General features: G+C 44.8%; 2 protein-coding genes and 1 long non-coding RNA gene across 3 annotated transcripts in view; all 3 read left to right on the top strand.

Moving 5' to 3' along the window:
- The window catches only part of capn10 (calpain 10), a 15,017-nt gene extending 11,997 nt beyond the window's left edge, over positions 1 to 3,020 (top strand). The window contains exons 12-13 of the mRNA XM_076981471.1: positions 1,777 to 1,822; positions 2,164 to 3,020. Of these exons, the coding sequence (XP_076837586.1) occupies positions 1,777 to 1,822; positions 2,164 to 2,193 (76 nt within the window). The 3' untranslated portion in view covers positions 2,194 to 3,020. The remainder of the gene's footprint in view (positions 1 to 1,776; positions 1,823 to 2,163) is intronic.
- Positions 3,021 to 4,277: 1,257 nt separating this feature from the next.
- Positions 4,278 to 6,174, top strand: LOC143483059 (uncharacterized). The gene is made up of 3 exons (XR_013122376.1): positions 4,278 to 4,414; positions 4,981 to 5,026; positions 5,368 to 6,174. It is a non-coding gene; the product is annotated as an uncharacterized LOC143483059 (long non-coding RNA).
- Positions 6,175 to 7,889: 1,715 nt separating this feature from the next.
- The window catches only part of eif4e2 (eukaryotic translation initiation factor 4E family member 2), a 10,299-nt gene continuing 5,688 nt past the window's right edge, over positions 7,890 to 12,500 (top strand). The window contains exons 1-2 of the mRNA XM_076981611.1: positions 7,890 to 8,041; positions 10,932 to 11,037. Of these exons, the coding sequence (XP_076837726.1) occupies positions 8,022 to 8,041; positions 10,932 to 11,037 (126 nt within the window). The 5' untranslated portion in view covers positions 7,890 to 8,021. The remainder of the gene's footprint in view (positions 8,042 to 10,931; positions 11,038 to 12,500) is intronic.

Below are 12,500 nucleotides of genomic sequence, written 5' to 3' on the forward strand. Positions count from 1 at the left end.
GGTACACACACACACACACACACACACACACACACACACACACACACACACACACACACACACACACACCCACCATCAAACACAGGATACACAAGTACACACACACACACACACACACACCATCAAACACAGGATACACAGGTACACACACACACACACACACACTCACCATCAAACACAGGATACACAGGTACACACACACACACACACACACACACACTCACCATCAAACATAGGATACACAGGTACACACACACACACACACACACACACTCACACACACACACACACTCACCATCAAACATAGGATACACAGGTACACACACACACACACACACACACACTCACTATCAAACACAGGATACACAAGTACACACACACATACACACACACACACCATCAAACATAGGATACACAGGTACACACACACACACCCCCACCATCAAACACAGGATACACAAGTACACACACACATACACACACACACACACCATCAAACATAGGATACACAGGTGTACACACACACACACACCCACCATCAAACACAGGATACACAAGTACACACACACACACACACACACACCATCAAACACAGGATACACAGGTACACACACACACACACACACTCACCATCAAACACAGGATACACAGGTACACACACACACACACACACACACACACACACACTCACCATCAAACATAGGATACACAGGTACACACACACACACACACACACACACTCACACACACACACACACTCACCATCAAACATAGGATACACAGGTACACACACACACACACACACTCACTATCAAACACAGGATACACAAGTACACACACACATACACACACACACACCATCAAACATAGGATACACAGGTACACACACACACACCCCCACCATCAAACACAGGATACACAAGTACACACACACATACACACACACACACCATCAAACATAGGATACACAGGTGTACACACACACACACACCCACCATCAAACACAGGATACACAAGTACACACACACACACACACACACACACACACCATCAAACACAGGATACACAGGTACACACACACACACACACACACACACACACACTCACCATCAAACATAGGATACACAGGTACACACACACACACACACACACACACACACACTCACCATCAAACATAGGATACACAGGTACACACACACACACACACACACACACACCATCAAACACAGGATACACAGGTACACACACACACACTCACCATCAAATACAGGATACACAGGTACACATGCTCACACACACACACACACACACTCACCATCAAATACAGGATACACATACTCTCACACACACACACACACACACACACACACACACACACACACACACTCACACACAGACTTACCATCAAACACAGTATACATAAGCACACACACTTACACATGCTCACACAGGAAAAGACACACACACACACACACACTCATGATCAAACAGTTTAAAATCTTGTTGTGTAATGAATGTGTGTTTGTGTAATGAACACTCAGGTGTGTGTTGTTTGTGTAATGAACACGCAGATGTGTGTTGTTTGTGTAATGAACACGCAGGTGTGTTGTTTGTGTAATGAACACAGGTGTGTGTTTGTGTAATGAACACGCAGGTGTGTGTTTGTGTAATGAACACAGGTGTGTGTTTGTGTAATGAACACGCAGGTGTGTGTTTGTGTAATGAACACAGGTGTGTGTTTGTGTAATGAACACAGGTGTGTGTTTGTGTGTGCAGGAAGGCGTTGAGCAGTCAGGAGTGTTTGGGCCAGACGATTCAGGAGGTGAACTCTGTGTTTTTTGTTCATATTTGATTTGGGTTTCAGGTGTCTGTATGATGCATGTAAACCCTCCCTCCATGGGTGTAAGGGGGTGTGGCTTATCCTCCAGCTGTGTCAGACTGACCCCAGGGACCCTGGTCTAGTTAACCTGCTTATGAAATTCAAGACTGAAAAACAATAAGGATCCAATTTGAATTTTCCATATTGTAAAAGAAGAGCAAAATATGTAAAAATCTCTTATTGAAGTAGGAAACTACATAACTAGAAAACAAAAATTACTTTTCTAAATAATGTTACAGATTAATTATACATTACAATCTTTTTATCTCTGTTTGTTTCCACAGATCTCGCATGTCTCCGTGATGAGTCTATAGGGAGGAGTGTTTCTCGGCCCCGCCCCCTGACCCACTCAAACACCCCCTGGTCAGACGGGGTCACTCTGACCTCTGGCTGGTGATGAAGGCAGCTGTGGTCTAGCGTAGCGCGCTAGCGTGTAGCATGACGCTGGCGTGGGCCGTGGGGGTGTGGACTGTGGGGGTGTGGACCGTGGGGGCGGGGCAATAATGGAAGCAGATGCTGTTCGGTCCTGCAGACTAACCAAAACTGTTGACCCTGCTGTCCTGGTAACTCCCTGTACCACCAGCACAAACATGGAGGGATGGAACTCACTGCTACTGGACCAAACACACGACATACCTGCAACACAGAGACAGAGAGAGAGAGAGGGAGAGAGATAGAGAGAAAGAGAGAGAGAGAGAGAGAGAGAGAGAGACAGAGAGACAGACAGACAGAGGGAGAGAGAGCACTTGTTGCCAGGAAGTTGGATCAGCACCAGGAGGCTGAGGAGTGAGTCCACTTGATGGGTGATGTGATTGACGTGTGTGACGGTGTTGTGGACGAGGGACCCTTAGTGGAGTTAGAGCAGTTAGCACTGAGCTAAAGACTGGCCTGTCACCACAGTGACCCAGTGTGTGTTTACATCCTGATCTTCCCCTTGTGTGTGTGTGTGTGTGTGTGTGTGTGTGTGTGTGTAAGAGTGTGTGTTTTTTGTGCCTCGAGATGATCCTATGAGTAAACAGACTGAAAACAGTTAATGGTCTGAATTATTGTTTGTGCTGTAGTAATGTAATGTAAGTGAATGATCTGTATATATAAAAAAACTCAAAAAGAACAAAAACTTGATTTTGATCTTTACGGGAAATGAGATGAGCAGCCAGCCTCACATTCATGTATGACCTGTTAACTGAAGATGATCACCACAGTTAACACAGATCACCACAGTTAACACAGATCACCACAGTTCAAACAGATCACCACAGTTAACACAGATCACCACAGTTCAAACAGATCACCACAGTTAACACAGATCACCACAGTTAACACAGATCACCACAGTTAAAACAGATCACCACAGTTAACACAGATCACCACACTAGAGGTCTGCGCGGGACTGCTTTTTTAATCCCGCTCCCGCTTGTTTTTATCCCGCCCCGCCCGCAATCCTAATATGAATTGAATTAATTAAATTTATTTATACTTATGTATTTATTAAATCAGCAATATAGCAATGGATCGCGCTGTCCCATTTCTTACCACAGTCCAAACACATGCCGTCAGGTGACGTACACCAACACTTTCTGACATCAATCACAAGCCGATTTACATCTCCATTAATTACAATGGAATATGACTTCCATACATCAGACTTTCCTGTAGTTTGCTTAATTGTGGTGTATTCGCCTGTTTTAATTGAATTTTCCACAGCTGAAACTGGTTGACCGTCTACAATCTCCATCACCATCAAACATAGGATACACAGGTACACACACACACACACACACACACACACACACACACCATCAAACACAGGATACACAAGTACACACACACATACACACACACTCACCATCAAACATAGGATACACAGGTACACACACACACACTCACACACACACACACACTCACCATCAAACATAGGATACACAGGTACACACACACACACACACACACACACCATCAAACACAGGATACACAAGTACACACACACATACACACACACTCACCATCAAACATAGGATACACAGGTACACACACACACACACTCACTATCAAACACAGGATACACAAGTACACACACACATACACACACACACACACACACCATCAAACATAGGATACACAGGTACACACACACACACCCACCATCAAACACAGGATACACAGGTACACACACACATACACACACACACACCATCAAACATAGGATACACAGGTACACACACACACACACACACCATCAAACATAGGATACACAGGTACACACGCACACACACCCACCATCAAACACAGGATACACAAGTACACACACACACACACACACACACACACACCATCAAACATAGGATACACAGGTACACACACACACACACCCACCATCAAACACAGGATACACAAGTACACACACACACACACACACACACACACACACACCATCAAACACAGGATACACAGGTACACACACACACACACTCACCATCAAACATAGGATACACAGGTACACACACACACACTCACCATCAAACATAGGATACACAGGTACACACACACACACACACACACACCATCAAACACAGGATACACAAGTACACACACACATACACACACACACACACCATCAAACACAGGATACACAGGTACACACACACACTCACCATCAAATACAGGATACACAGGTACACATGCTCACACACACACACACACTCACCATCAAATACAGGATACACATACTCTCACACAGACACACACACACACACACACACACACACACACACTCACACACAGACTTACCATCAAACACAGTATACATAAGCACACACACTTACACATGCTCACACAGGAAAAGACACACACACACTCATTATCAAACAGTTTAAAATCTTGTTGTGTAATGAATGTGTGTTTGTGTAATGAACACTCAGGTGTGTGTTGTTTGTGTAATGAACACGCAGATGTGTGTTGTTTGTGTAATGAACACGCAGGTGTGTTGTTTGTATAATGAACACAGGTGTGTGTTTGTGTAATGAACACGCAGGTGTGTGTTTGTGTAATGAACACAGGTGTGTGTTTGTGTAATGAACACAGGTGTGTGTTTGTGTGTGCAGGAAGGCGTTGAGCAGTCAGGAGTGTTTGGGCCAGACGATTCAGGAGGTGAACTCTGTGTTTTTTGTTCATATTTGATTTGGGTTTCAGGTGTCTGTATGATGCATGTAAACCCTCCCTCCATGGGTGTAAGGGGGTGTGGCTTATCCTCCAGCTGTGTCAGACTGACCCCAGGGACCCTGGTCTAGTTAACCTGCTCAAGAAATTCAAGACTGAAAAACAATAAGGATCCAATTTGAATTTTCCATATTGTAAAAGAAGAGCAAAATATGTAAAAATCTCTTATTGAAGTAGGAAACTACATAACTAGAAAACAAAAATTACTTTTCTAAATAATGTTGCAGATTAATTACACATTACAATCTTTTTATCTCTGTTTGTTTCCACAGATCTCGCATGTCTCCGTGATGAGTCTATAGGGAGGAGTGTTTCTCGGCCCCGCCCCCTGACCCACTCAAACACCCCCTGGTCAGACGGGGTCACTCTGACCTCTGGCTGGTGATGAAGGCAGCTGTGGTCTAGCGTAGCGCGCTAGCGTGTAGCATGACGCTGGCGTGGGCCGTGGGGGCGTGGACTGTGGGGGTGTGGACCGTGGGGGCGGGGCAATAATGGAAGCAGATGCTGTTCGGTCCTGCAGACTAACCAAAACTGTTGACCCTGCTGTCCTGGTAACTCCCTGTACCACCAGCACAAACATGGAGGGATGGAACTCACTGCTACTGGACCAAACACACGACATACCTGCAACACAGAGACAGAGAGAGAGAGAGGGAGAGAGATAGAGAGAAAGAGAGAGAGAGAGAGAGAGACAGAGAGACAGAGAGACAGACAGACAGAGGGAGAGAGAGCACTTGTTGCCAGGAAGTTGGATCAGCACCAGGAGGCTGAGGAGTGAGTCCACTTGATGGGTGATGTGATTGACGTGTGTGACGGTGTTGTGGACGAGGGACCCTTAGTGGAGTTAGAGCAGTTAGCACTGAGCTAAAGACTGGCCTGTCACCACAGTGACCCAGTGTGTGTTTACATCCTGATCTTCCCCTTGTGTGTGTGTGTGTGTGTGTGTGTGTGTGTGTGTGTGTGTGTGTGTGTGTGTGTGTGTGTGTGTGTGTGTGTGTGTAAGAGTGTGTGTTTTTTGTGCCTCGAGATGATCCTATGAGTAAACAGACTGAAAACAGTTAATGGTCTGAATTATTGTTTGTGCTGTAGTAATGTAATGTAAGTGAATGATCTGTATATAAAAAAAAACTCAAAAAGAACAAAAACTTGATTTTGATCTTTACGGGAAATGAGATGAGCAGCCAGCCTCACATTCATGTACGACCTGTTAACTGAAGATGATCACCACAGTTAACACAGATCACCACAGTTAACACAGATCACCACAGTTCAAACAGATCACCACAGTTAACACAGATCACCACAGTTTAAACAGATCACCACAGTTAACACAGATCACCACAGTTCAAACAGATCACCACAGTTAACACAGATCACCACAGTTAACACAGATCACCACAGTTAAAACAGATCACCAGTTAACACAGATCACCACAGTTCAAACAGATCCACACAGTTAACAGATCCACACAGTTAACACAGATCACCACAGTTAACACAGATCACCACACTAGAGGTCTGCGCGGGACTGCTTTTTTAATCCCGCTCCCGCTTGTTTTAATCCCGCCCCGCCCGCAATCCTAATATGAATTGAATTAATTAAATTTATTTATACTTATGTATTTATTAAATCAGCAATATAGCAATGGATCGCGCTGTCCCATTTCTTACCACAGTCCAAACACATGCCGTCAGGTGACGTACACCAACACTTTCTGACATCAATCACAAGCCGATTTCCATCTCCATTAATTACAATGGAATATGACTTCCATACATCAGACTTTCCTGTAGTTTGCTTAATTGTGGTGTATTCGCCTGTTTTAATTGAATTTTCCACAGCTGAAACTGGTTGACCGTCTACAATCTCTGCCATTTCGGTATCAAAATGACGCACACTTCATGTTCACGTGATCAGTTGCTTAGCCAATATTTTGAATTAGTTCATTGCTCACTTACTGAATGATTAGTTGTTTTCCTCCTGTTCCTTATGCATGGAAATCATTGCGTTGTTATTATTATAATTTTCTAGACTATTTATTAATTTGCGGGATTTTTCTACATGTATATGAGGTCCTGCTCCCGCCAATAACAATTACATTCTGTCCTGCGCCGCAAGATATTCTGACGGGTCCCGTGGGAGTGCAGACCTCTAGTACACACCTCTAGTGCAGACCTCTAGTAGGCTACAGACCTCTAGTGCACATCTCTAGTGCAGACCTCTAGTACAGACCTCTAGTGCACACCTCTAGTGCACACCCCTAGTACAGACCTCTAGTATAGACCTCTAGTGCACACCTCTAGTGCAGACCTCTAGTACACACCTCTAGTGCAGACCTCTAGTATAGACCTCTAGTGCAGACCTCTAGTATAGACCTCTAGTGCAGACCTCTAGTATAGACCTCTAGTGCAGACCTCTAGTGCAGACCTCTAGTATAGACCTCTAGTGCACACCTCTAGTGCAGACCTCCACACCACAGTTCAAACATGTTATAAACCAGCACAGTCTGACTTGGTTTTACTCGAATATTCGCACTTCTGGGCTCGTGCCGGTATATTCGCGTCTTATGAACGTTTAAACACGAACTACACCAGTCACGTCATTGCAACTTTTACACACGCACACCGAACATGTTCAGTTATCGTCATTATTTATTAAAACTAAAGACGTTTATTCTCACTTTGCTTCGACGTGCGCTGAACCTGCACACGTTCACGTCACGTGCGCGCTACCATAACACGCGTTCTCGCTCGCGCCGCCGCCCTCCGAACCCCCCCCCCCCCCCGGCGCGAGGATGCGCGTGCCAGCGCGGCACGACGCTCGTGTCCGACGAAGCAGCGCGCGCGCGCCGCCGTTCCTGCGGATCTGACGGGGCTGCCGCGAGCGACGGCGGCCGGCGGGGGGGACGAGACTCCGAATTAAATAATGAACAACAAATTCGGCGCGTGAGTAACCGGGGCCGCCCGGGGGGGTTCGGGGGGGTTCGGGACGACGGGACAGAGGCGACACGGCCGCGTGCACCGGGCCGCTGCGGCGCGCGGAGAGGTGTGTCCGGTGCGCGCGCGTGTAGGTGTGCGTGGCTGCGAACTGACGCTCGCGCGTCTTCACTAAACGGGTCTGAGGTGGAAGGCGGTGGCGCGTGCAGCACGTGCGTCGCGCGGCGGACCGTGTTCGGTGTGTTCGGTGCGGCAGCTGCGCGGCCTCGCAGGCCGGAGATCCCCGGGTTGAGAGTGCGTGAACGGCGGGGGCAGGTGCTCTGGACTCCCCTCTCCGCGCCTGCGGTGCGCTTCACCCTGGCGGCCGGTTCTGGTCGGGGCTGAATATTCTCGCGAGCTTCTACAGGTCCACAGCGGTCTGCAAACTTTCCAGCGCTGCACGAGTCAACTAGACACACAGCCAGTTTCCCACACCGTGGAGACTGTGAAAGATTCTTCCAAATTTACAGAAGCGTCCCTCAGTCTTTTACAGTGGATGGATCTTTAAATGGAAAAATAATGTAGTAACACAGTTATACCGTCTGCGTAACTCAAGCGTGCAGAAGTGTGAAGTATTCTGCGTCCTCACACATAATCCATGTCATTAGGTGGACATAACGGTCACCACGTTAGGAAAGACATTTCTAAACCACAGTTAACATGCCTGAGCGCAGCACATGTCAGAGCCATGACACACAGGCCAGACCGCAGGAGTAGTGTTCACTATGAACTTCAAAGTGATTGGGAGGAGAGTTGAAAACCAGGAGAGCACTCGGTAAAGAAGGACAGCTGTCTTCAGCAGTGAGGGTCTGTGGAGGTCAGGGACAGGGTCAGACAGGACAGAGCAGATACTGAATACCACAATGTCACGAACTCGGGCATGTCAGCAGAATTACACTCGTACCAGCGTGACCAAGTCAAAAATAAAGACCTGGTGAATCTACAGGAAGCTGGAGAAACACGGTTTGCTCATTATCTGCCCACAGTCCGAGACACACTCGCACAGTCCAGTGTGGCTTCAGGGAAAGAACGCATGAAGAACACCCACAGCCAACGAAATCACGCTGTGTGTGTGCTCACGTGGACTCAAACCCACGTCTTTCACGCGCATTAGTGTGCGTGTGCTCACGTGGACTTGAACCCATGACCTGGGGGTTGCATGCTACTTGCTTTTCCTGCTCTAACAGATTAACATGCTTCACAGTCAGTTTATAAGGTTCATTTTCAGGCTGATAAATTCTGAGAAGGTTCTGATGCTGTTCGACACAAAAAAAGCTTCCACTCATGAACAGGTGTAAAAAAGCAGTCAGCACAGAGGGAGCGTGTTGTAGTGTGCTGGTTTTGATAAAGGTGTGTGTGTATATGTGAGAGAATGTGTGTGTGTAATGTCTTGGTTTTAGTAAGGTGTGTGTGTATATGTGAGAGAATGTGTGTGTGTAATGTCTTGGTTTTAGTAAGGTGTGTGTGTATATGTGAGAGAATGTGGGTGTGTAATGTCTTGGTTTTAGTAAGGTGTGTGTGTATATGTGAGAGAATGTGTGTGTGTAATGTCTTGGTTTTAGTAAGGTGTGTGTGTATATGTGAGAGAATGTGGGTGTGTAATGTCTTGGTTTTAGTAAGGTGTGTGTGTATATGTGAGAGAATGTGTGTGTGTAATGTCTTGGTTTTAGTAAGGTGTGTGTGTATATGTGAGAGAATGTGTGTGTGTAATGTCTTGGTTTTAGTAAGGTGTGTGTGTATATGTGAGAGAATGTGTGTGTGTAATGTCTTGGTTTTAGTAAGGTGTGTGTGTATATGTGAGAGAATGTGTGTGTGTAATGTCTTGGTTTTAGTAAGGTGTGTGTATATATGTGAGAGAATGTGTGTGTGTAATGTCTTGGTTTTAGTAAGGTGTGTGTGTATATGTGAGAGAATGTGTGTGTGTAATGTCTTGGTTTTAGTAAGGTGTGTGTGTATATGTGAGAGAATGTGTGTGTGTAATGTCTTGGTTTTAGTAAGGTGTGTGTGTATATGTGAGAGAATGTGTGTGTGTAATGTCTTGGTTTTAGTAAGGTGTGTGTGTATATGTGAGAGAATGTGTGTGTGTAATGTCTTGGTTTTAGTAAGGTGTGTGTGTATATGTGAGAGAATGTGTGTGTGTAATGTCTTGGTTTTAGTAAGGTGTGTGTGTATATGTGAGAGAATGTGTGTGTGTAATGTCTTGGTTTTAGTAAGGTGTGTGTGTATATGTGAGAGAATGTGTGTGTGTAATGTCTTGGTTTTAGTAAGGTGTGTGTGTATATGTGAGAGAATGTGTGTGTGTAATGTCTTGGTTTTAGTAAGGTGTGTGTGTATATGTGAGAGAATGTGTGTGTAATGTCTTGGTTTTAGTAAGGTGTGTGTGTAATGTCTTGGTTTTAGTAAGGTGTGTGTGTATATGTGAGAGAATGTGTGTGTGTAATGTCTTGGTTTTAGTAAGGTGTGTGTGTATATGTGAGAGAATGTGTGTGTGTAATGTCTTGGTTTTAGTAAGGTGTGTGTGTATATGTGAGAGAATGTGTGTGTGTAATGTCTTGGTTTTAGTAAGGTGTGTGTGTATATGTGAGAGAATGTGTGTGTGTAATGTCTTGGTTTTAGTAAGGTGTGTGTGTATATGTGAGAGAATGTGTGTGTGTAATGTCTTGGTTTTAGTAAGGTGTGTGTGTATATGTGAGAGAATGTGTGTGTGTAATGTCTTGGTTTTAGTAAGGTGTGTGTGTATATGTGAGAGAATGTGTGTGTGTAATGTCTTGGTTTTAGTAAGGTGTGTGTTACCTTTGGCTGTCCTCTCTCTGGTTCCAGTCCATGATGCTCTTTCCCTCTTTCTGTCTGTTTACTGCAGTCTGAAAGATGATGACAGCGGCGACCATGACAACGGCCCACCGAAAGACAGTGAGAAGGAGAGGAATGGAGATGAGGAGAAAGACCAAAACACTACCAAGAGGAAGGTGAACGTGTGTGGTGAACGTGTGTGGTGAACGTGTGTGGGGAACGTGTGTGTGGTGAACGTGTGTGGTGAACGTGTGTGGTGAACGTGTGTGGGGAACGTGTGTGGTGAACGTGTGTGGTGAACGTGTGTGGGGAACGTGTGTGGTGAACGTGTGTGGTGAACGTGTGTGGTGAACGTGTGTGGGGAACGTGTGTGGGTGCTTTTACTTAAACGTGAAGGGATCGTTTTGAAAAAACAAATTATGAATGTGTTTGAATCAAATACGTTTCAATTATTAAAGGCTTTACACACAACTCTTCAGTAGTGATGGTAAAAGTGGAGCTTTTGGGAGATCGAATCAAATGAACCAATTGATTCGGAAAATGATTCAATCTAGTGAGACGTTTGAATCATCACACACCACAGTGACATCTAGTGGGCAACCGGGGCCTAAATCCACAACTTTTTCTTAACAGAAACAGAAGTAATGTGGTTTTTATGAAAAATTACATGCATAGCATATTGTGTCCCTAAATACATTTTAGCCATGAAAACATATAATTTTGCAGAGAACATAGTTATTTTAAGATGTACTTTTCATTATGATACACTGTTAGTCAGTGGATTGATATAGCTGACATTATTCATTTTACATTGCAAGGTAGGGAAATGCTACAAGTAATCAGTAAACATTCTGATCTCAAACCAGCTGCTTGAACTTAAGTGTGGACTAAAACGTGCGAAAAGATTCGAAACGCATTGAAACTGTGTGACATAATGAATTCCGTCACGTGACTTTCCCCTTTTGATACAGACCTCGAAATGATTCAAATGAATCGATTCAGTTTGATTCCGCATTTCGAGTTTGACATCACTATCCAGAGCAAATCAATAGTCCCACACCTAGCAGGTCTCACAGATGAAGTGCCTGAAGTGGTTTTTGGAAGAGAGGGGTTTATGTTGTCATTGAAGAGAGGGGTTTACAATGTCATAGAAGAGAGGGGTTTATGATGTCATAGAAGAGAGGGGTTTATGTTGTCATAGAAGAGAGGGATTTATGATGTCAGAGAAGAGAGGGGTTTATGTTGTCATAGAAGAGAGGGGTTTATGATGTCATAGAAGAGAGGGGTTTATGTTGTCATAGAAGAGAGGGGTTTATGATGTCATAGAAGAGAGGGGTTTATGTTGTCATAGAAGAGGGGTTTACGTTGTCATAGAAGAGGGGTTTACGTTGTCATAGAAGAGGGGTTTATGTTGTCATAGAAGAGAGGGGTTTATGATGTCATGAAGGAAAGGGGGTTATGATATCATAGAAGAGGGGTTTATGATGTAAGGCTTTGTCAGGACCATATGAATAGGATATGTGAATCTAAGTACCTGGTATTTCTGTATTTGACTGACTGTATAACAGTTGTATGTTGTACTTTGCAAGGCTGTCACAACACGTTTGTGTGTGTGTGTGTGTGTGTGTGTGTGTGTGTG

Source organism: Brachyhypopomus gauderio, chromosome 19 (assembly GCF_052324685.1).
Source record: "Brachyhypopomus gauderio isolate BG-103 chromosome 19, BGAUD_0.2, whole genome shotgun sequence".
Lineage (NCBI taxonomy): Eukaryota > Metazoa > Chordata > Actinopteri > Gymnotiformes > Hypopomidae > Brachyhypopomus > Brachyhypopomus gauderio.